Here is a 25692-nt window from a genome sequence, read left to right as displayed (position 1 = left end):
GTACTAACTTTTGTCCAAGAAAGTCAAATAATTGGACAAAACAAATTAATTAAATTTAACAATAATAGAATAAGATGATTTAATAACACAGAGTAGAATATAATGTAGTGGGCTAATGTGTTTTTTTTTTCCACCTTTATTTAATTTGGAAGTCACTTTGAGATCGAGATTTCATTTGCAAGTTAGACCTGTCGATCAAAATGTAAAGAAAAGAAAAATAGCAAATATTTACAGATACACTCATATAAGCAACAGCATAAAAATAAATACAGTCTAAAATATCCAGGGAATATATAAACAAGGAATAAAAATACAAGTGTATCAAGTAAAACAGTCACACCTAAAATCAATAAAAACCCAGTAAAATCACAGTTTTGTATTGACCTGCTGAGAGCAACGTGTCAAGTCTACTGTGTAAATTATTCCAAAGAAATGGAGTAAAATAGATCAAAACTGTCTTTCCTATATTTGTTTTTTCTTTTCTTTTTTCTCTCCCCTCCCACCCGACCTAGAATCAATGTACTACTTGTTTAAGCAGAGACTTGAAGAGTAAGAAAACCATTTTAAAATGAATGGTTTGTGTCAAAGTATCACGTTGTTACATATGCACACATTTTGCATGTGTGTGTGCATGACACACACACACACACACACACACACACACACACACACACACAGCACTTCACCTGTCACTCAAACAGTGTGGGTGGGCCTTGGATTTGCCTCGCTGTTGCAGTTTTAGGCTCAGCATCTTAATTGCTCCGGTCTTTAATTAGTTAACTAACCAGTACATTGTTGTTGTGTGTTGAAGATCGACCCCGGTCCGTTCTTTGACTCGTGTGTGAGAGACTCCTGTGCGTGTGACAGCGGGGGCGACTGCGAGTGTTTCTGCACCGCCGTGGCTTCCTACGCCAAAGCCTGCAACGAAGCCGGAGCCTGCATCAAGTGGAGAACCCCCAAGATCTGCCGTGAGTTTAACGAATCTGAGCCACACGTGCATGAAAAGGAGAGGAGAGAGTTCAGAACAGACACATTAGACTAACATTAGAGTAACAGAGGCCTTGAATCATTAGGAGTCCCATAACTTCAGCAATGGGTCACTAACAAGAACTAAATTTTGTGTCTTGCAGCTATTTTCTGTGACTACTACAACTCTCCCGATGAGTGTGAGTGGCACTACAAGCCCTGTGGAGCTCCCTGTATGAAGACATGCAGGAACCCAACAGGAAACTGCTCCAGCCTCATCACGGCACTGGAAGGTACGACAGCCAAACACTTTGACCTGCTGCCCTGACTAATGCCTTATGTTGTTAAGTAAGAATTGTTCAGAAATAGCTGTGCGAGCTCAAACCGGGCAGATCTTCAATTGGATTTATCATGGTGTTTGCACAAACATTGTTAATGAAGTGAGAGCTTTGATTTTTTTTTTTTTTTTTTTAATGTTTTATTTATGCGACGATATAATTCTGATATTGTTAAGTCACAAAAAAATACAACCAAACTCTGAGATTACAACTGTAAATATATGCGAAAAAACTTTTAAAAAATTAGTGTGTTGTTCTCTTCTGAATTGGCCTGAGTCGTGGCAATGTCTATCAAGATCTGTCACTTTTGTGATTCTGGGCTAAAATCACCAGGATTCCCTTGTTACTAAATTTGATCGCAAAGAAGAATTTGACGAGGTCATTACAGAATCAGAGTTCTGTTTTTGAGGCTGCTGAGGCTAAATTTTGACTGGGAAGAAGCTGCGGCTGTGCTCTTGGTGAGGTTGCTGATGATGTGCTGGTGGTGTTGCAGGCTGCTACCCACAGTGCCCACCCGAGCAGCCGTACTTCAATGAAGACGACATGAACTGTGTCTCAAGGGAGCAGTGTGGCTGCTACGATGACCAAGGCAACCAATACAGTGTCGGCGCCAAGACTCCATCAGAAAACTGTTACATCTGGTAAGTCTCATAATAATGCTACTACTACTACTACTACTACAACTAATAATAATAATTATAATAATATTACTAACAATAATAATGACGTTTATTTATATCTCACCTTTCTTTAGCAAAGTTAGAAAGCACATGATTTAGACCAATATTTAATAAACACAATCCAAAAACAGCAATCAATTCCCAGAGAGATGGGAGAGTATAACATATGTAATACAATGTAATATTACAATATAATACAAGGTGAATAATAGTTGGTCAGAAATAATAATAAGTTGCAGTCCTCATCTCACTCAACTGTCACCTTCACACAGAGTTTCAGCAACAAAACGTTAATGGAGCAGCTCACCCGGTTGACTTGAAACAACCGTCTCAGTGGTTCATGATCCACAAGTTTTCAACAAAACTCAAATTAAAATTCCAGTAACCCAAAATTATACCTTCAAAAGAATTTCACTCTCCTCCTCACTTACATTCCACTATAGTTGTGGAACTACTGTGCACAGAATTTTGGCAATAACCTTACATGAATGCTCTCTGAACTAATTTAATCAAGACAATAATTTAATGTACAAATAGCAATAGTTTAGGCAAGGTGAGGCAAAGCAAGTTTATTTGTATAGGCAAGTCATAGTGCTTTAGATAAGATTTAAGAAGATAAAAACAGGATTGTTTCTATTCAACTGAACAGAAACAAGAATGAATTGAATTAGATACAATAAGGGGAGGGGGCAATAGTGCATTACAGTTGCAGTGCATAATTTAGTAAAAGGCAGTGGCAAACAGTAAAGCTTTGAGCTTCGACTTAAAATAGCTGAGAGTTGGAGCAAAAATCAGGTCTAGAGGTAGCTGTTCTGGATGTGCGGTGCATAGAAGCTAAAAGCTGCTTCACCATGTTTTGTTTTGGCAGACCTGTCCCAGACCACCTGAGGGCTCTGGACGGGACGTAGCGTAGCAGCAGATCGGAAGTGTGTTCAGTGCTTTTTAAACCAGCAGCAGGATTTTAAAATCAGTCCTCTGATCCTCACAGGAGGCCAGTGCGGTGATCTGAGAACTGGAGTGATGTTTTCCACTCTCGTTCCAACATTCTGAATGAGCTGCAGCTGTCTGACTGATTGTTTGACACAGTTACAGTAGTCAAGCCTATAAAAAATAAATACATGGACAAGTTTTTCTAAGTCCTGCTGAGACATAAGTCCTCACCATATTTTTTAAGATGGTATTAGGCTGATTTTGTAATTGTCTTACCAGTTTCATAGTAGTGACCATAGTCATGCTCATGGTCGCAGTCAGTGCATTCCCAACGGTTCACAGGAAGAAGTGGCTGAATCCAGGCATTAGTCAACAAAGTAATGTTTCATTGGTTATAATGTGTTTGTGTGTAGGAAAGGTTTTGTCAGTGTGAGTTAAAGAGGATATTTCAAGGATAAGTTGTGAGTTGTTTATCATCCTTTACTCTTTTAGCTTATCCATACAGCAACTATACTAAGGCTCGCCTCATAAATGAATTCATTCACTTCACTGATTGTGAATTGTCCTTGATTGAAAATGTCCTCATAGGGAAATTACCCAAAAGGTTATAGTCTAATATTATGGCAAAAAACATAATCATGATTGTTTTGGTCAATATTGAGATCAATACATTTCCTCACTGACTTTGGAAACATCATGCATTTATTGAATTAAAAAAAAAAAAAAGTATTTTTTAACAGTGGATTTTCCTGAACCTTAAATATAAACATGCCACAGCCTGGCTGAGACTGACTTTGGCTTTCCATGAAGGGCAAAAGCACAGCACTGCGAAGGAAAGGGGTGCACTGGATTTACAACACATGATCAAAGGAGAGCATCATTTTGAAACAGAGTGTAGCACAATAATCATTTTTATCTTGATTCAAAATGGTTAGAAGCCAAATGTTATTGAAAATTAAATTTGATCAATCTCCCAGCCCTAAGCCTAACATTAAAAAGCAAAAATCACCTTGATGAAAGCACTAAGTTTCTGAATGCTTTTTTCAATCTGAAATTAAACCACTGAACTACAAAATCAGTTGGCAAGCCAGCTTTCAGCAACATTTCTGCCCAGCTAGTAGATGCGGTTAAAAACTTGCCTGTGGTATCAAACTTTGTGGTGGAATAAGGATTCAGTTGCAGATTTTCCTGCCGTTATGGGTAAAATTGTGCTTATTCTAATTGATATGAATGTGCTGCTATTCATTAAGATCCAAAGAATCCAATTCTGAAGACATTTTGAAAACAAATGTTCATCATAATATTATATTATATAATATTATATACAAATCTCATTCCTCTTCTTGTTATCTAAGAAAATAAGGTATAATCCCATAACAAGATGACAGTAACATTTTCTTTTTTATTTCAAAGCTCCTGTACAATGACTGGATTGAGGTGCACCTACAATGTGAACAGTAAGAATAACATTCATTTCAAAACTATATCCATATGTCATCTCCATACATCTATATATGTTATTTGCAAAAGATTAAACACATAATTCTCTTACTCTCCAGGCTGTACATGCTACATTAATGGTAAAATCTATCCGTATGGAGCGACGATCTACAACACTACGGATGGGCTTGGAAACTGCATCACGGCTCAGTGTGGGCCCAATGGAACCATAACCAGGGACATATACCCATGCAAAACCACTACCACCCCTGGTCCTACAACAACTACCTCCCAGGTCACTACAGTTGGCAAGAGCAGTACAGTAACAGAAATCTTCACAACATCAAGGCAGACCACTATCTTCACCTTTTCCACACCGGGTAATAAACAAATTTTATTTAAGGCAAAAGTTAATGGGAGATTAACCAATAGTGAGGTAAAATTCTTGAAGCTAATACGAAACAAAACCACAGATTGTCAGAGTTTTGAGTTCTGTCCCCGAAGTATTTGACACAACGGACTTCAGGGGAGTTGTAGCTGGCAGCAATTATAGCATCAAATAAAAGGGTGATGTAATATCTTGGAATCATGATGATACTGGAAAAATATGGCTCAGTCATGACCTCTGTCCTGTCTTTATTCACAGTTCCTGAGACAACAACAGCACCTAAAACATCAACTCCTGAAACAACACTTTTATCTACCAGACCAACTGAGGTTACCACAACAATTAGTGTGCCATCAACAACTGCAACAGCAACTACAGCCACAACTGTAGAAACAGGCACTACGAAGCCAACAACAGCTGAGACAAGGACAACACAGCCAACCACAGTTGAAACCACTGGCCCAACAACTGCTTCCACCACAACTATTGTTGAAACTACTACTACAGCTGCTCCGACTCCAACAGCAAGTCCTGAAACAACAGTTGTATCTTCCAGACCCACTGTGGTTACTATAACAACTAGTGTGCCATCAACAACCGCAACAGCAACTACAGCCACAACTGTAGAAACAGGCACAACAAAGCCAACAACAGTTGAGACAGTGACAACACAGCCAACCACAGTTGAAACCACTGGCCCAACAACTGCTTCCACCACAACTATTGTTGAAACTACCACTACAGCTGCTCCGACATCAACAGCCAGTCCTGAAACAACAGTTGTATCTTCCAGACCCACAGTGGTTACCACAACACCTAGTGTGCCATCAACAACTGCAACAGCAACTACAGCCACAACTGTAGAAACAGGCACAACGAAGCCAACAACAGCTGAGACAAGGACAACACAGCCAACCACAGTTGAAACCACTGGCCCAACAACTGCTTCCACCACAACTATTGTTGAAACTACCACTACAGCTGCTCCGACTTCAAGAGCCAGTCCTGAAACAACAGTTGTATCTTCCAGGCCCACAGTGGTTACCACAACAACTAGTGTGCCATCAACAACTGCAACAGCAACTACAGCCACAACTGTAGAAACAGGCACAACGAAGCCAACAACAGCTGAGACAAGGACAACACAGCCAACCACAGTTGAAACCACTGGCCCAACAACTGCTTCCACCACAACTATTGTTGAAACTACCACTACAGCTGCTCCGACATCAACAGCCAGTCCTGAAACAACAGTTGTATCTTCCAGACCCACAGTGGTTACCCCAACAACTAGTGTGCCATCAACAACTGCAACAGCAACTACAGCCACAACTGTAGAAACAGGCACAACGAAGCCAACAACAGCTGAGACAAGGACAACACAGCCAACCACAGTTGAAACCACTGGCCCAACAACTGCTTCCACCATAACTATTGTTGAAACTACCACTACAGCTGCTCCGACTTCAAGAGCCAGTCCTGAAACAACAGTTGTATCTTCCAGACCCACAGTGGTTACCACAACAACTAGTGTGCCATCAACAACTGCAACAGCAACTACAGCCACAACTGTAGAAACAGGCACAACGAAGCCAACAACAGCTGAGACAAGGACAACACAGCCAACCACAGTTGAAACCACTGGCCCAACAACTGCTTCCACCACAACTATTGTTGAAACTACCACTACAGCTGCTCCGACATCAACAGCCAGTCCTGAAACAACAGTTGTATCTTCCAGACCCACAGTGGTTACCACAACAACTAGTGTGCCATCAACAACTGCAACAGCAACTACAGCCACAACTGTAGAAACAGGCACAACGAAGCCAACAACAGCTGAGACAAGGACAACACAGCCAACCACAGTTGAAACCACTGGCCCAACAACTGCTTCCACCACAACTATTGTTGAAACTACCACTACAGCTGCTCCGACATCAACAGCCAGTCCTGAAACAACAGTTGTATCTTCCAGACCCACAGTGGTTACCACAACAACTAGTGTGCCATCAACAACTGCAACAGCAACTACAGCCACAACTGTAGAAACAGGCACAACGAAGCCAACAACAGCTGAGACAAGGACAACACAGCCAACCACAGCTGAAACCACTGGCCCAACAACTGCTTCCACCACAACTATTGTTGAAACTACCACTACAGCTGCTCCGACTTCAACAGCCAGTCCTGAAACAACAGTTGTATCTTCCAGACCCACAGTGGTTACCACAACAACTAGTGTGCCATCAACAACTGCAACAGCAACTACAGCCACAACTGTAGAAACAGGCACAACGAAGCCAACAACAGCTGAGACAAGGACAACACAGCCAACCACAGTTGAAACCACTGGCCCAACAACTGCTTCCACCACAACTATTGTTGAAACTACCACTACAGCTGCTCCGACTTCAACAGCCAGTCCTGAAACAACAGTTGTATCTTCCAGACCCACAGTGGTTACCACAACAACTAGTGTGCCATCAACAACTGCAACAGCAACTACAGCCACAACTGTAGAAACAGGCACAACGAAGCCAACAACAGCTGAGACAAGGACAACACAGCCAACCACAGTTGAAACCACTGGCCCAACAACTGCTTCCACCACAACTATTGTTGAAACTACCACTACAGCTGCTCCGACTTCAACAGCTAGTCCTGAAACAACAGTTGTATCTTCCAGACCCACAGTGGTTACCACAACAACTAGTGTGCCATCAACAACTGGAACAGCAACTACAGCCACAACTGTTGAAACAGGCACAACGAAGCCAACAACAGCTGAGACAAGGACAACACAGCCAACCACAGTTGAAACCACTGGCCCAACAACTGCTTCCACCACAACTATTGTTGAAACTACCACTACAGCTGCTCCGACTTCAAGAGCCAGTCCTGAAACAACAGTTGTATCTTCCAGACCCACAGTGGTTACCACAACAACTAGTGTGCCATCAACAACTGCAACAGCAACTACAGCCACAACTGTAGAAACAGGCACAACGAAGCCAACAACAGCTGAGACAAGGACAACACAGCCAACCACAGTTGAAACCACTGGCCCAACAACTGCTTCCACCACAACTATTGTTGAAACTACCACTACAGCTGCTCCGACTTCAAGAGCCAGTCCTGAAACAACAGTTGTATCTTCCAGACCCACAGTGGTTACCACAACAACTAGTGTGCCATCAACAACTGCAACAGCAACTACAGCCACAACTGTAGAAACAGGCACAACGAAGCCAACAACAGCTGAGACAAGGACAACACAGCCAACCACAGTTGAAACCACTGGCCCAACAACTGCTTCCACCACAACTATTGTTGAAACTACCACTACAGCTGCTCCGACTTCAACAGCTAGTCCTGAAACAACAGTTGTATCTTCCAGACCCACAGTGGTTACCACAACAACTAGTGTGCCATCAACAACTGCAACAGCAACTACAGCCACAACTGTTGAAACAGGCACAACGAAGCCAACAACAGCTGAGACAAGGACAACACAGCCAACCACAGTTGAAACCACTGGCCCAACAACTGCTTCCACCACAACTATTGTTGAAACTACCACTACAGCTGCTCCGACTTCAAGAGCCAGTCCTGAAACAACAGTTGTATCTTCCAGACCCACAGTGGTTACCACAACAACTAGTGTGCCATCAACAACTGCAACAGCAACTACAGCCACAACTGTAGAAACAGGCACAACGAAGCCAACAACAGCTGAGACAAGGACAACACAGCCAACCACAGTTGAAACCACTGGCCCAACAACTGCTTCCACCACAACTATTGTTGAAACTACCACTACAGCTGCTCCGATATCAACAGCAAGTCCTGAAACAACAGTTGTATCTTCCAGACCCACAGTGGTTACCACAACAACTAGTGTGCCATCAACAACTGCAACAGCAACTACAGCCACAACTGTAGAAACAGGCACAACAAAGCCAACAACAGCTGAGACAAGGACAACACAGCCAACCACAGTTGAAACCACTGGCCCAACAACTGCTTCCACCACAACTATTGTTGAAACTACCACTACAGCTGCTCCGACATCAACAGCCAGTCCTGAAACAACAGTTGTATCTTCCAGACCCACAGTGGTTACCACAACAACTAGTGTGCCATCAACAACTGCAACAGCAACTACAGCCACAACTGTAGAAACAGGCACAACGAAGCCAACAACAGCTGAGACAAGGACAACACAGCCAACCACAGTTGAAACCACTGGCCCAACAACTGCTTCCACCACAACTATTGTTGAAACTACCACTACAGCTGCTCCGACTTCAACAGCCAGTCCTGAAACGACAGTTGTATCTTCCAGACCCACAGTGGTTACCACAACAACTAGTGTGCCATCAACAACTGCAACAGCAACTACAGCCACAACTGTAGAAACAGGCACAACGAAGCCAACAACAGCTGAGACAAGGACAACACAGCCAACCACAGTTGAAACCACTGGCCCAACAACTGCTTCCACCACAACTATTGTTGAAACTACCACTACAGCTGCTCCGACTTCAACAGCCAGTCCTGAAACAACAGTTGTATCTTCCAGACCCACAGTGGTTACCACAACAACTAGTGTGCCATCAACAACTGCAACAGCAACTACAGCCACAACTGTAGAAACAGGCACAACGAAGCCAACAACAGCTGAGACAAGGACAACACAGCCAACCACAGTTGAAACCACTGGCCCAACAACTGCTTCCACTACAACTATTGTTGAAACTACCACTACAGCTGCTCCGACTTCAAGAGCCAGTCCTGAAACAACAGTTGTATCTTCCAGACCCACAGTGGTTACCACAACAACTAGTGTGCCATCAACAACTGCAACAGCAACTACAGCCACAACTGTAGAAACAGGCACAACGAAGCCAACAACAGCTGAGACAAGGACAACACAGCCAACCACAGTTGAAACCACTGGCCCAACAACTGCTTCCACCACAACTATTGTTGAAACTACCACTACAGCTGCTCCGACTTCAACAGCCAGTCCTGAAACGACAGTTGTATCTTCCAGACCCACAGTGGTTACCACAACAACTAGTGTGCCATCAACAACTGCAACAGCAACTACAGCCACAACTGTAGAAACAGGCACAACGAAGCCAACAACAGCTGAGACAAGGACAACACAGCCAACCACAGTTGAAACCACTGGCCCAACAACTGCTTCCACCACAACTATTGTTGAAACTACCACTACAGCTGCTCCGACTTCAACAGCCAGTCCTGAAACAACAGTTGTATCTTCCAGACCCACAGTGGTTACCACAACAACTAGTGTGCCATCAACAACTGCAACAGCAACTACAGCCACAACTGTAGAAACAGGCACAACGAAGCCAACAACAGCTGAGACAAGGACAACACAGCCAACCACAGTTGAAACCACTGGCCCAACAACTGCTTCCACTACAACTATTGTTGAAACTACCACTACAGCTGCTCCGACTTCAAGAGCCAGTCCTGAAACAACAGTTGTATCTTCCAGACCCACAGTGGTTACCACAACAACTAGTGTGCCATCAACAACTGCAACAGCAACTACAGCCACAACTGTAGAAACAGGCACAACGAAGCCAACAACAGCTGAGACAAGGACAACACAGCCAACCACAGTTGAAACCACTGGCCCAACAACTGCTTCCACCACAACTATTGTTGAAACTACCACTACAGCTGCTCCGACTTCAACAGCCAGTCCTGAAACGACAGTTGTATCTTCCAGACCCACAGTGGTTACCACAACAACTAGTGTGCCATCAACAACTGCAACAGCAACTACAGCCACAACTGTAGAAACAGGCACAACGAAGCCAACAACAGCTGAGACAAGGACAACACAGCCAACCACAGTTGAAACCACTGGCCCAACAACTGCTTCCACCACAACTATTGTTGAAACTACCACTACAGCTGCTCCGACTTCAACAGCCAGTCCTGAAACAACAGTTGTATCTTCCAGACCCACAGTGGTTACCACAACAACTAGTGTGCCATCAACAACTGCAACAGCAACTACAGCCACAACTGTAGAAACAGGCACAACGAAGCCAACAACAGCTGAGACAAGGACAACACAGCCAACCACAGTTGAAACCACTGGCCCAACAACTGCTTCCACCACAACTATTGTTGAAACTACCACTACAGCTGCTCCGACTTCAAGAGCCAGTCCTGAAACAACAGTTGTATCTTCCAGGCCCACAGTGGGTACCACAACAACTAGTGTGCCATCAACAACTGCAACAGCAACTACAGCCACAACTGTAGAAACAGGCACAACGAAGCCAACAACAGCTGAGACAAGGACAACACAGCCAACCACAGTTGAAACCACTGGCCCAACAACTGCTTCCACCACAACTATTGTTGAAACTACCACTACAGCTGCTCCGACTTCTACAGCCAGTCCTGAAACGACAGTTGTTTCTTCCAGACCCACAGTGGTTACCACAACAACTAGTGTGCCATCAACAACTGCAACAGCAACTACAGCCACAACTGTAGAAACAGGCACAACGAAGCCAACAACAGCTGAGACAAGGACAACACAGCCAACCACAGTTGAAACCACTGGCCCAACAACTGCTTCCACCACAACTATTGTTGAAACTACCACGACAGCTGCTCCAACATCAACAGCCAGTCCAGAAACGACAGTTGTATCTTCCAGACCCACAGTGGTTACCACAACAACTAGTGTGCCATCAACAACTGCAACAGCAACTACAGCCACAACTGTAGAAACAGGCACAACGAAGCCAACAACAGCTGAGACAAGGACAACACAGCCAACCACAGTTGAAACCACTGGCCCAACAACTGCTTCCACTACAACTATTGTTGAAACTACCACTACAGCTGCTCCGACTTCAAGAGCCAGTCCTGAAACAACAGTTGTATCTTCCAGACCCACAGTGGTTACCACAACAACTAGTGTGCCATCAACAACTGCAACAGCAACTACAGCCACAACTGTAGAAACAGGCACAACGAAGCCAACAACAGCTGAGACAAGGACAACACAGCCAACCACAGTTGAAACCACTGGCCCAACAACTGCTTCCACCACAACTATTGTTGAAACTACCACTACAGCTGCTCCGACTTCAACAGCCAGTCCTGAAACGACAGTTGTATCTTCCAGACCCACAGTGGTTACCACAACAACTAGTGTGCCATCAACAACTGCAACAGCAACTACAGCCACAACTGTAGAAACAGGCACAACGAAGCCAACAACAGCTGAGACAAGGACAACACAGCCAACCACAGTTGAAACCACTGGCCCAACAACTGCTTCCACCACAACTATTGTTGAAACTACCACTACAGCTGCTCCGACTTCAACAGCCAGTCCTGAAACAACAGTTGTATCTTCCAGACCCACAGTGGTTACCACAACAACTAGTGTGCCATCAACAACTGCAACAGCAACTACAGCCACAACTGTAGAAACAGGCACAACGAAGCCAACAACAGCTGAGACAAGGACAACACAGCCAACCACAGTTGAAACCACTGGCCCAACAACTGCTTCCACTACAACTATTGTTGAAACTACCACTACAGCTGCTCCGACTTCAAGAGCCAGTCCTGAAACAACAGTTGTATCTTCCAGACCCACAGTGGTTACCACAACAACTAGTGTGCCATCAACAACTGCAACAGCAACTACAGCCACAACTGTAGAAACAGGCACAACGAAGCCAACAACAGCTGAGACAAGGACAACACAGCCAACCACAGTTGAAACCACTGGCCCAACAACTGCTTCCACCACAACTATTGTTGAAACTACCACTACAGCTGCTCCGACTTCAACAGCCAGTCCTGAAACGACAGTTGTATCTTCCAGACCCACAGTGGTTACCACAACAACTAGTGTGCCATCAACAACTGCAACAGCAACTACAGCCACAACTGTAGAAACAGGCACAACGAAGCCAACAACAGCTGAGACAAGGACAACACAGCCAACCACAGTTGAAACCACTGGCCCAACAACTGCTTCCACCACAACTATTGTTGAAACTACCACTACAGCTGCTCCGACTTCAACAGCCAGTCCTGAAACAACAGTTGTATCTTCCAGACCCACAGTGGTTACCACAACAACTAGTGTGCCATCAACAACTGCAACAGCAACTACAGCCACAACTGTAGAAACAGGCACAACGAAGCCAACAACAGCTGAGACAAGGACAACACAGCCAACCACAGTTGAAACCACTGGCCCAACAACTGCTTCCACCACAACTATTGTTGAAACTACCACTACAGCTGCTCCGACTTCAAGAGCCAGTCCTGAAACAACAGTTGTATCTTCCAGGCCCACAGTGGGTACCACAACAACTAGTGTGCCATCAACAACTGCAACAGCAACTACAGCCACAACTGTAGAAACAGGCACAACGAAGCCAACAACAGCTGAGACAAGGACAACACAGCCAACCACAGTTGAAACCACTGGCCCAACAACTGCTTCCACCACAACTATTGTTGAAACTACCACTACAGCTGCTCCGACTTCTACAGCCAGTCCTGAAACGACAGTTGTTTCTTCCAGACCCACAGTGGTTACCACAACAACTAGTGTGCCATCAACAACTGCAACAGCAACTACAGCCACAACTGTAGAAACAGGCACAACGAAGCCAACAACAGCTGAGACAAGGACAACACAGCCAACCACAGTTGAAACCACTGGCCCAACAACTGCTTCCACCACAACTATTGTTGAAACTACCACGACAGCTGCTCCAACATCAACAGCCAGTCCAGAAACGACAGTTGTATCTTCCAGACCCACAGTGGTTACCACAACAACTAGTGTGCCATCAACAACTGCAACAGCAACTACAGCCACAACTGTAGAAACAGGCACAACGAAGCCAACAACAGCTGAGACAAGGACAACACAGCCAACCACAGTTGAAACCACTGGCCCAACAACTGCTTCCACCACAACTATTGTTGAAACTACCACTACAGCTGCTCCGACTTCAACAGCCAGTCCTGAAACGACAGTTGTATCTTCCAGACCCACAGTGGTTACCACAACAACTAGTGTGCCATCAACAACTGCAACAGCAACTACAGCCACAACTGTAGAAACAGGCACAACGAAGCCAACAACAGCTGAGACAAGGACAACACAGCCAACCACAGTTGAAACCACTGGCCCAACAACTGCTTCCACCACAACTATTGTTGAAACTACCACTACAGCTGCTCCGACTTCAAGAGCCAGTCCTGAAACAACAGTTGTATCTTCCAGGCCCACAGTGGGTACCACAACAACTAGTGTGCCATCAACAACTGCAACAGCAACTACAGCCACAACTGTAGAAACAGGCACAACGAAGCCAACAACAGCTGAGACAAGGACAACACAGCCAACCACAGTTGAAACCACTGGCCCAACAACTGCTTCCACCACAACTATTGTTGAAACTACCACTACAGCTGCTCCGACTTCTACAGCCAGTCCTGAAACGACAGTTGTTTCTTCCAGACCCACAGTGGTTACCACAACAACTAGTGTGCCATCAACAACTGCAACAGCAACTACAGCCACAACTGTAGAAACAGGCACAACGAAGCCAACAACAGCTGAGACAAGGACAACACAGCCAACCACAGTTGAAACCACTGGCCCAACAACTGCTTCCACCACAACTATTGTTGAAACTACCACGACAGCTGCTCCAACATCAACAGCCAGTCCAGAAACGACAGTTGTATCTTCCAGACCCACAGTGGTTACCACAACAACTAGTGTGCCATCAACAACTGCAACAGCAACTACAGCCACAACTGTAGAAACAGGCACAACGAAGCCAACAACAGCTGAGACAAGGACAACACAGCCAACCACAGTTGAAACCACTGGCCCAACAACTGCTTCCACCACAACTATTGTTGAAACTACCACTACAGCTGCTCCGACTTCAACAGCCAGTCCTGAAACGACAGTTGTATCTTCCAGACCCACAGTGGTTACCACAACAACTAGTGTGCCATCAACAACTGCAACAGCAACTACAGCCACAACTGTAGAAACAGGCACAACGAAGCCAACAACAGCTGAGACAAGGACAACACAGCCAACCACAGTTGAAACCACTGGCCCAACAACTGCTTCCACCACAACTATTGTTGAAACTACCACTACAGCTGCTCCGACTTCAACAGCCAGTCCTGAAACAACAGTTGTATCTTCCAGACCCACAGTGGTTACCACAACAACTAGTGTGCCATCAACAACTGCAACAGCAACTACAGCCACAACTGTAGAAACAGGCACAACGAAGCCAACAACAGCTGAGACAAGGACAACACAGCCAACCACAGTTGAAACCACTGGCCCAACAACTGCTTCCACCACAACTATTGTTGAAACTACCACTACAGCTGCTCCGACTTCAACAGCCAGTCCTGAAACAACAGTTGTATCTTCCAGACCCACAGTGGTTACCACAACAACTAGTGTGCCATCAACAACTGCAACAGCAACTACAGCCACAACTGTAGAAACAGGCACAACGAAGCCAACAACAGCTGAGACAAGGACAACACAGCCAACCACAGTTGAAACCACTGGCCCAACAACTGCTTCCACCACAACTATTGTTGAAACTACCACTACAGCTGCTCCGACTTCAAGAGCCAGTCCTGAAACAACAGTTGTATCTTCCAGGCCCACAGTGGTTACCACAACAACTAGTGTGCCATCAACAACTGCAACAGCAACTACAGCCACAACTGTAGAAACAGGCACAACGAAGCCAACAACAGCTGAGACAAGGACAACACAGCCAACCACAGTTGAAACCACTGGCCCAACAACTGCTTCCACCACAACTATTGTTGAAACTACCACGACAGCTGCTCCGACTTCTACAGCCAGTCCTGAAACGACAGTTGTTTCTTCCAGACCCACAGTGGTTACCACAACAACTAGTGTGCCATCAACAACTGCAACAGCAACTACAGCCACAACTGTAGAAACAGGCACAACGAAGCCAACAACAGCTGAGACAAGGACAACACAGCCAACCACAGTTGAAACCACTGGCCCAACAACTGCTTCCACCACAACTATTGTTGAAACTACCACGACAGCTGCTCCAACATCAACAGCCAGTCCAGAAACGACAGTTGTATCTTCCAGACCCACAGTGGTTACCACAACAACTAGTGTGCCATCAACCACTGCAACAGCAACTACAGCCACAACTGTAGAAACAGGCACAACGAAGCCAACAACAGCTGAGACAAGGACAACACAGCCAACCACAGTTGAAACCACTGGCCCAACAACTGCTTCCACCACAACTATTGTTGAAACTACCACTACAGCTGCTCCGACTTCAAGAGCCAGTCCTGAAACAACAGTTGTATCTTCCAGACCCACAGTGGTTACCACAACAACTAGTGTGCCATCAACAACTGCAACAGCAACTACAGCCACAACTGTAGAAACAGGCACAACGAAGCCAACAACAGCTGAGACAAGGACAACACAGCCAACCACAGTTGAAACCACTGGCCCAACAACTGCTTCCACCACAACTATTGTTGAAACTACCACTACAGCTGCTCCGATATCAACAGCCAGTCCTGAAACAACAGTTGTATCTTCCAGACCCACAGTGGTTACCACAACAACTAGTGTGCCATCAACAACTGCAACAGCAACTACAGCCACAACTGTAGAAACAGGCACAACAAAGCCAACAACAGCTGAGACAAGGACAACACAGCCAACCACAGTTGAAACCACTGGCCCAACAACTGCTTCCACCACAACTATTGTTGAAACTACCACTACAGCTGCTCCGACATCAACAGCCAGTCCTGAAACAACAGTTGTATCTTCCAGACCCACAGTGGTTACCACAACAACTAGTGTGCCATCAACAACTGCAACAGCAACTACAGCCACAACTGTTGAAACAGGCACAACGAAGCCAACAACAGCTGAGACAAGGACAACACAGCCAACCACAGTTGAAACCACTGGCCCAACAACTGCTTCCACCACTTCATTTGTTGAAACTACCACTACAGCTGCTCCGACTTCAAGAGCCAGTCCTGAAACAACAGTTGTATCTTCCAGGCCCACAGTGGTTACCACAACAACTAGTGTGCCATCAACAACTGCAACAGCAACTACAGCCACAACTGTAGAAACAGGCACAACGAAGCCAACAACAGCTGAGACAAGGACAACACAGCCAACCACAGTTGAAACCACTGGCCCAACAACTGCTTCCACCACAACTATTGTTGAAACTACCACTACAGCTGCTCCGACTTCAAGAGCCAGTCCTGAAACAACAGTTGTATCTTCCAGGCCCACAGTGGGTACCACAACAACTAGTGTGCCATCAACAACTGCAACAGCAACTACAGCCACAACTGTAGAAACAGGCACAACGAAGCCAACAACAGCTGAGACAAGGACAACACAGCCAACCACAGTTGAAACCACTGGCCCAACAACTGCTTCCACCACAACTATTGTTGAAACTACCACGACAGCTGCTCCAACATCAACAGCCAGTCCAGAAACGACAGTTGTATCTTCCAGACCCACAGTGGTTACCACAACAACTAGTGTGCCATCAACAACTGCAACAGCAACTACAGCCACAACTGTAGAAACAGGCACAACGAAGCCAACAACAGCTGAGACAAGGACAACACAGCCAACCACAGTTGAAACCACTGGCCCAACAACTGCTTCCACCACAACTATTGTTGAAACTACCACGACAGCTGCTCCAACATCAACAGCCAGTCCAGAAACGACAGTTGTATCTTCCAGACCCACAGTGGTTACCACAACAACTAGTGTGCCATCAACCACTGCAACAGCAACTACAGCCACAACTGTAGAAACAGGCACAACGAAGCCAACAACAGCTGAGACAAGGACAACACAGCCAACCACAGTTGAAACCACTGGCCCAACAACTGCTTCCACCACAACTATTGTTGAAACTACCACAACAGCTGCTCCGACTTCAAGAGCCAGTCCTGAAACAACAGTTGTATCTTCCAGACCCACAGTGGTTACCACAACAACTAGTGTGCCATCAACAACTGCAACAGCAACTACAGCCACAACTGTAGAAACAGGCACAACGAAGCCAACAACAGCTGAGACAAGGACAACACAGCCAACCACAGTTGAATCCACTGGCCCAACAACTGCTTCCACCACAACTATTGTTGAAACTACCACGACAGCTGCTCCAACATCAACAGCCAGTCCAGAAACGACAGTTGTATCTTCCAGACCCACAGTGGTTACCACAACAACTAGTGTGCCATCAACAACTGCAACAGCAACTACAGCCACAACTGTAGAAACAGGCACAACGAAGCCAACAACAGCTGAGACAAGGACAACACAGCCAACCACAGTTGAAACCACTGGCCCAACAACTGCTTCCACCACAACTATTGTTGAAACTACCACGACAGCTGCTCCAACATCAACAGCCAGTCCAGAAACGACAGTTGTATCTTCCAGACCCACAGTGGTTACCACAACAACTAGTGTGCCATCAACAACTGCAACAGCAACTACAGCCACAACTGTAGAAACAGGCACAACGAAGCCAACAACAGCTGAGACAAGGACAACACAGCCAACCACAGTTGAAACCACTGGCCCAACAACTGCTTCCACCACAACTATTGTTGAAACTACCACAACAGCTGCTCCGACTTCAAGAGCCAGTCCTGAAACAACAGTTGTATCTTCCAGACCCACAGTGGTTACCACAACAACTAGTGTGCCATCAACAACTGCAACAGCAACTACAGCCACAACTGTAGAAACAGGCACAACGAAGCCAACAACAGCTGAGACAAGGACAACACAGCCAACCACAGTTGAATCCACTGGCCCAACAACTGCTTCCACCACAACTATTGTTGAAACTACCACGACAGCTGCTCCAACATCAACAGCCAGTCCAGAAACGACAGTTGTATCTTCCAGACCCACAGTGGTTACCACAACAACTAGTGTGCCATCAACAACTGCAACAGCAACTACAGCCACAACTGTAGAAACAGGCACAACGAAGCCAACAACAGCTGAAACAAGGACAACACAGCCAACCACAGTTGAAACCACTGGCCCAACAACTGCTTCCACCACAACTATTGTTGAAACTACCACAACAGCTGCTCCGACTTCAAGAGCCAGTCCTGAAACAACAGTTGTATCTTCCAGACCCACAGTGGTTACCACAACAACTAGTGTGCCATCAACAACTGCAACAGCAACTACAGCCACAACTGTAGAAACAGGCACAACGAAGCCAACAACAGCTGAGACAAGGACAACACAGCCAACCACAGTTGAAACCACTGGCCCAACAACTGCTTCCACCACAACTATTGTTGAAACTACCACTACAGCTGCTCCGACTTCAACAGCCAGTCCTGAAACGACAGTTGTATCTTCCAGACCCACAGTGGTTACCACAACAACTAGTGTGCCATCAACAACTGCAACAGCAACTACAGCCACAACTGTAGAAACAGGCACAACGAAGCCAACAACAGCTGAGACAAGGACAACACAGCCAACCACAGTTGGAACCACTGGCCCAACAACTGCTTCCACCACAACTATTGTTGAAACTACCACTACAGCTGCTCCGACTTCAACAGCCAGTCCTGAAACAACAGTTGTATCTTCCAGACCCACAGTGGTTACCACAACAACTAGTGTGCCATCAACAACTGCCACGGAAACTACACCCTTAATAGTTGAAACAGCCACAATAAAGTCAACAACAGTTAAGGGGGTGACAACACAGCCACAGATAAAAGAAACCACAGGTCAAACAACTGCTTCCACCAAAACTACTGTTGAAACTACCACTACAGCTGCTCCGACTTCAAGAGCCAGTCCTGAAACAACAGTTGTATCTTCCAGACCCACAGTGGTTACCACAACAACTAGTGTGCCATCAACAACTGCAACAGCAACTACAGCCACATCTGTAGAAACAGGCACAACGAAGCCAACAACAGCTGAGACAAGGACAACACAGCCAACCACAGTTGAAACCACTGGCCCAACAACTGCTTCCACCACAACTATTGTTGAAACTACCACAACAGCTGCTCCGACTTCAAGAGCCAGTCCTGAAACAACAGTTGTATCTTCCAGACCCACAGTGGTTACCACAACAACTAGTGTGCCATCAACAACTGCAACAGCAACTACAGCCACAACTGTAGAAACAGGCACAACGAAGCCAACAACAGCTGAGACAAGGACAACACAGCCAACCACAGTTGAAACCACTGGCCCAACAACTGCTTCCACCACAACTATTGTTGAAACTACCACTACAGCTGCTCCGACTTCAACAGCCAGTCCTGAAACAACAGTTGTATCTTCCAGACCCACAGTGGTTACCACAACAACTAGTGTGCCATCAACAACTGCAACAGCAACTACAGCCACAACTGTAGAAACAGGCACAACGAAGCCAACAACAGCTGAGACAAGGACAACACAGCCAACCACAGTTGAAACCACTGGCCCAACAACTGCTTCCACCACAACTATTGTTGAAACTACCACTACAGCTGCTCCGACATCAACAGCCAGTCCTGAAACAACAGTTGTATCTTCCAGACCCACAGTGGTTACCACAACAACTAGTGTGCCATCAACAACTGCAACAGCAACTACAGCCACAACTGTAGAAACAGGCACAACGAAGCCAACAACAGCTGAGACAAGGACAACACAGCCAACCACAGTTGAAACCACTGGCCCAACAACTGCTTCCACCACAACTATTGTTAAAACTACCACAACAGCTGCTCCGACTTCAAGAGCCAGTCCTGAAACAACAGTTGTATCTTCCAGACCCACAGTGGTTACCACAACAACTAGTGTGCCATCAACAACTGCAACAGCAACTACAGCCACAACTGTAGAAACAGGCACAACGAAGCCAACAACAGCTGAGACAAGGACAACACAGCCAACCACAGTTGAAACCACTGGCCCAACAACTGCTTCCACCACAACTATTGTTGAAAGTACCACTACAGCTGCTCCGACATCAACAGCCAGTCCTGAAACGACAGTTGTATCTTCCAGACCCACAGTGGTTACCACAACAACTAGTGTGCCATCAACAACTGCAACAGCAACTACAGCCACAACTGTTGAAACAGGCACAACGAAGCCAACAACAGCTGAGACAAGGACAACACAGCCAACCACAGTTGAAACCACTGGCCCAACAACTGCTTCCACCACAACTATTGTTGAAACTACCACTACAGCTGCTCCGACATCAACAGCCAGTCCTGAAACAACAGTTGTATCTTCCAGACCCACAGTGGTTACCACAACAACTAGTGTGCCATCAACAACTGCAACAGCAACTACAGCCACAACTGTAGAAACAGGCACAACGAAGCCAACAACAGCTGAGACAAGGACAACACAGCCAACCACAGTTGGAACCACTGGCCCAACAACTGCTTCCACCACAACTATTGTTGAAACTACCACTACAGCTGCTCCGACTTCAAGAGCCAGTCCTGAAACAACAGTTGTATCTTCCAGACCCACAGTGGTTACCACAACAACTAGTGTGCCATCAACATCTGCAACAGCAACTACAGCCACAACTGTAGAAACAGGCACAACGAAGCCAACAACAGCTGAGACAAGGACAACACAGCCAACCACAGTTGGAACCACTGGCCCATCAACTGCTTCCACCACAACTATTGTTGAAACTACCACTACAGCTGCTCCGACATCAACAGCCAGTCCTGAAACAACAGTTGTATCTTCCAGACCCACAGTGGTTACCACAACAACTAGTGTGCCATCATCAACTGCAACAGCAACTACAGCCACAACTGTAGAAACAGGCACAACGAAGCCAACAACAGCTGAGACAGGGACAACACAGCCAACCACAGTTGAAACCACTGGCCCAACAACTGCTTCCACCACAACTATTGTTGAAACTACCACTACAGCTGCTCCGACTTCAACAGCCAGTCCTGAAACAACAGTTGTATCTTCCAGACCCACAGTGGTTACCACAACAACTAGTGTGCCATCAACAACTGCAACAGCAACTACAGCCACAACTGTAGAAACAGGCACAACGAAGCCAACAACAGCTGAGACAAGGACAACACAGCCAACCACAGTTGAAACCACTGGCCCAACAACTGCTTCCACCACAACTATTGTTGAAACTACCACTACAGCTGCTCCGACTTCAACAGCCAGTCCTGAAACAACAGTTGTATCTTCCAGACCCACAGTGGTTACCACAACAACTAGTGTGCCATCAACAACTGCAACAGCAACTACAGCCACAACTGTAGAAACAGGCACAACGAAGCCAACAACAGCTGAGACAAGGACAACACAGCCAACCACAGTTGAAACCACTGGCCCAACAACTGCTTCCACCACAACTATTGTTGAAACTACCACTACAGCTGCTCCGACATCAACAGCCAGTCCTGAAACAACAGTTGTATCTTCCAGACCCACAGTGGTTACCACAACAACTAGTGTGCCATCAACAACTGCAACAGCAACTACAGCCACAACTGTAGAAACAGGCACAACGAAGCCAACAACAGCTGAGACAAGGACAACACAGCCAACCACAGTTGAAACCACTGGCCCAACAACTGCTTCCACCACAACTATTGTTAAAACTACCACAACAGCTGCTCCGACTTCAAGAGCCAGTCCTGAAACAACAGTTGTATCTTCCAGACCCACAGTGGTTACCACAACAACTAGTGTGCCATCAACAACTGCAACAGCAACTACAGCCACAACTGTAGAAACAGGCACAACGAAGCCAACAACAGCTGAGACAAGGACAACACAGCCAACCACAGTTGAATCCACTGGCCCAACAACTGCTTCCACCACAACTATTGTTGAAACTACCACGACAGCTGCTCCAACATCAACAGCCAGTCCAGAAACGACAGTTGTATCTTCCAGACCCACAGTGGTTACCACAACAACTAGTGTGCCATCAACAACTGCAACAGCAACTACAGCCACAACTGTAGAAACAGGCACAACGAAGCCAACAACAGCTGAAACAAGGACAACACAGCCAACCACAGTTGAAACCACTGGCCCAACAACTGCTTCCACCACAACTATTGTTGAAACTACCACAACAGCTGCTCCGACTTCAAGAGCCAGTCCTGAAACAACAGTTGTATCTTCCAGACCCACAGTGGTTACCACAACAACTAGTGTGCCATCAACAACTGCAACAGCAACTACAGCCACAACTGTAGAAACAGGCACAACGAAGCCAACAACAGCTGAGACAAGGACAACACAGCCAACCACAGTTGAAACCACTGGCCCAACAACTGCTTCCACCACAACTATTGTTGAAACTACCACTACAGCTGCTCCGACTTCAACAGCCAGTCCAGAAACGACAGTTGTATCTTCCAGACCCACAGTGGTTACCACAACAACTAGTGTGCCATCAACAACTGCAACAGCAACTACAGCCACAACTGTAGAAACAGGCACAACGAAGCCAACAACAGCTGAGACAAGGACAACACAGCCAACCACAGTTGAAACCACTGGCCCAACAACTGCTTCCACCACAACTATTGTTGAAACTACCACTACAGCTGCTCCGACTTCAACAGCCAGTCCTGAAACAACAGTTGTATCTTCCAGACCCACAGTGGTTACCACAACAACTAGTGTGCCATCAACAACTGCAACAGCAACTACAGCCACAACTGTAGAAACAGGCACAACGAAGCCAACAACAGCTGAGACAAGGACAACACAGCCAACCACAGTTGGAACCACTGGCCCAACAACTGCTTCCACCACAACTATTGTTGAAACTACCACTACAGCTGCTCCGACATCAACAGCCAGTCCTGAAACAACAGTTGTATCTTCCAGACCCACAGTGGTTACCACAACAACTAGTGTGCCATCAACAACTGCAACAGCAACTACAGCCACAACTGTAGAAACAGGCACAACGAAGCCAACAACAGCTGAGACAAGGACAACACAGCCAACCACAGTTGAAACCACTGGCCCAACAACTGCTTCCACCACAACTATTGTTAAAACTACCACAACAGCTGCTCCGACTTCAAGAGCCAGTCCTGAAACAACAGTTGTATCTTCCAGACCCACAGTGGTTACCACAACAACTAGTGTGCCACCAACAACTGCAACAGCAACTACAGCCACAACTGTAGAAACAGGCACAACGAAGCCAACAACAGCTGAGAGAAGGACAACACAGCCAACCACAGTTGGAACCACTGGCCCAACAACTGCTTCCACCACAACTATTGTTGAAACTACCACTACAGCTGCTCCGACATCAACAGCCAGTCCTGAAACGACAGTTGTATCTTCCAGACCCACAGTGGTTACCACAACAACTAGTGTGCCATCAACAACTGCAACAGCAACTACAGCCACAACTGTAGAAACAGGCACAACGAAGCCAACAACAGCTGAGACAAGGACAACACAGCCTACCACAGTTGGAACCACTGGCCCATCAACTGCTTCCACTACAACTATTGTTGAAACTACCACTACAGCTGCTCCGACATCAACAGCCAGTCCTGAAACAACAGTTGTATCTTCCAGACCCACAGTGGTTACCACAACAACTAGTGTGCCATCATCAACTGCAACAGCAACTACAGCCACAACTGTAGAAACAGGCACAACGAAGCCAACAACAGCTGAGACAGGGACAACACAGCCAACCACAGTTGAAACCACTGGCCCAACAACTGCTTCCACCACAACTATTGTTGAAACTACCACTACAGCTGCTCCGACTTCAACAGCCAGTCCTGAAACAACAGTTGTATCTTCCAGACCCACAGTGGTTACCACAACAACTAGTGTGCCATCAACAACTGCAACAGCAACTACAGCCACAACTGTAGAAACAGGCACAACGAAGCCAACAACAGCTGAGACAAGGACAACACAGCCAACCACAGTTGAAACCACTGGCCCAACAACTGCTTCCACCACAACTATTGTTGAAACTACCACTACAGCTGCTCCGACTTCAACAGCCAGTCCTGAAACAACAGTTGTATCTTCCAGACCCACAGTGGTTACCACAACAACTAGTGTGCCATCAACAACTGCAACAGCAACTACAGCCACAACTGTAGAAACAGGCACAACGAAGCCAACAACAGCTGAGACAAGGACAACACAGCCAACCACAGTTGAAACCACTGGCCCAACAACTGCTTCCACCACAACTATTGTTGAAACTACCACTACAGCTGCTCCGACATCAACAGCCAGTCCTGAAACAACAGTTGTATCTTCCAGACCCACAGTGGTTACCACAACAACTAGTGTGCCATCAACAACTGCAACAGCAACTACAGCCACAACTGTAGAAACAGGCACAACGAAGCCAACAACAGCTGAGACAAGGACAACACAGCCAACCACAGTTGAAACCACTGGCCCAACAACTGCTTCCACCACAACTATTGTTAAAACTACCACAACAGCTGCTCCGACTTCAAGAGCCAGTCCTGAAACAACAGTTGTATCTTCCAGACCCACAGTGGTTACCACAACAACTAGTGTGCCATCAACAACTGCAACAGCAACTACAGCCACAACTGTAGAAACAGGCACAACGAAGCCAACAACAGCTGAGACAAGGACAACACAGCCAACCACAGTTGAAACCACTGGCCCAACAACTGCTTCCACCACAACTATTGTTGAAACTACCACTACAGCTGCTCCGACATCAACAGCCAGTCCTGAAACGACAGTTGTATCTTCCAGACCCACAGTGGT

General features: G+C 46.2%; 1 protein-coding gene across 1 annotated transcript in view; it reads left to right on the top strand.

The window, feature by feature from the left end:
• Positions 1-25692, top strand: part of LOC115357255 (mucin-5AC-like) — a 68562-nt gene that overhangs the window by 21997 nt on the left and 20873 nt on the right. Inside the window, exons 19-27 of the mRNA XM_030048674.1 lie at positions 812-968; positions 1131-1259; positions 1798-1945; positions 4328-4371; positions 4474-4671; positions 6297-8323; positions 13901-13945; positions 14837-14905; positions 20543-20734. Coding sequence (XP_029904534.1) covers positions 812-968; positions 1131-1259; positions 1798-1945; positions 4328-4371; positions 4474-4671; positions 6297-8323; positions 13901-13945; positions 14837-14905; positions 20543-20734 — 3009 coding nt within the window. The remainder of the gene's footprint in view (positions 1-811; positions 969-1130; positions 1260-1797; positions 1946-4327; positions 4372-4473; positions 4672-6296; positions 8324-13900; positions 13946-14836; positions 14906-20542; positions 20735-25692) is intronic.

This window comes from Myripristis murdjan, chromosome 3, assembly GCF_902150065.1.
Source record: "Myripristis murdjan chromosome 3, fMyrMur1.1, whole genome shotgun sequence".
Lineage (NCBI taxonomy): Eukaryota > Metazoa > Chordata > Actinopteri > Holocentriformes > Holocentridae > Myripristis > Myripristis murdjan.
The sequence above is the reverse complement of the archived record's forward strand: the minus strand, read 5'-3'. Positions and strand labels throughout refer to the sequence as shown.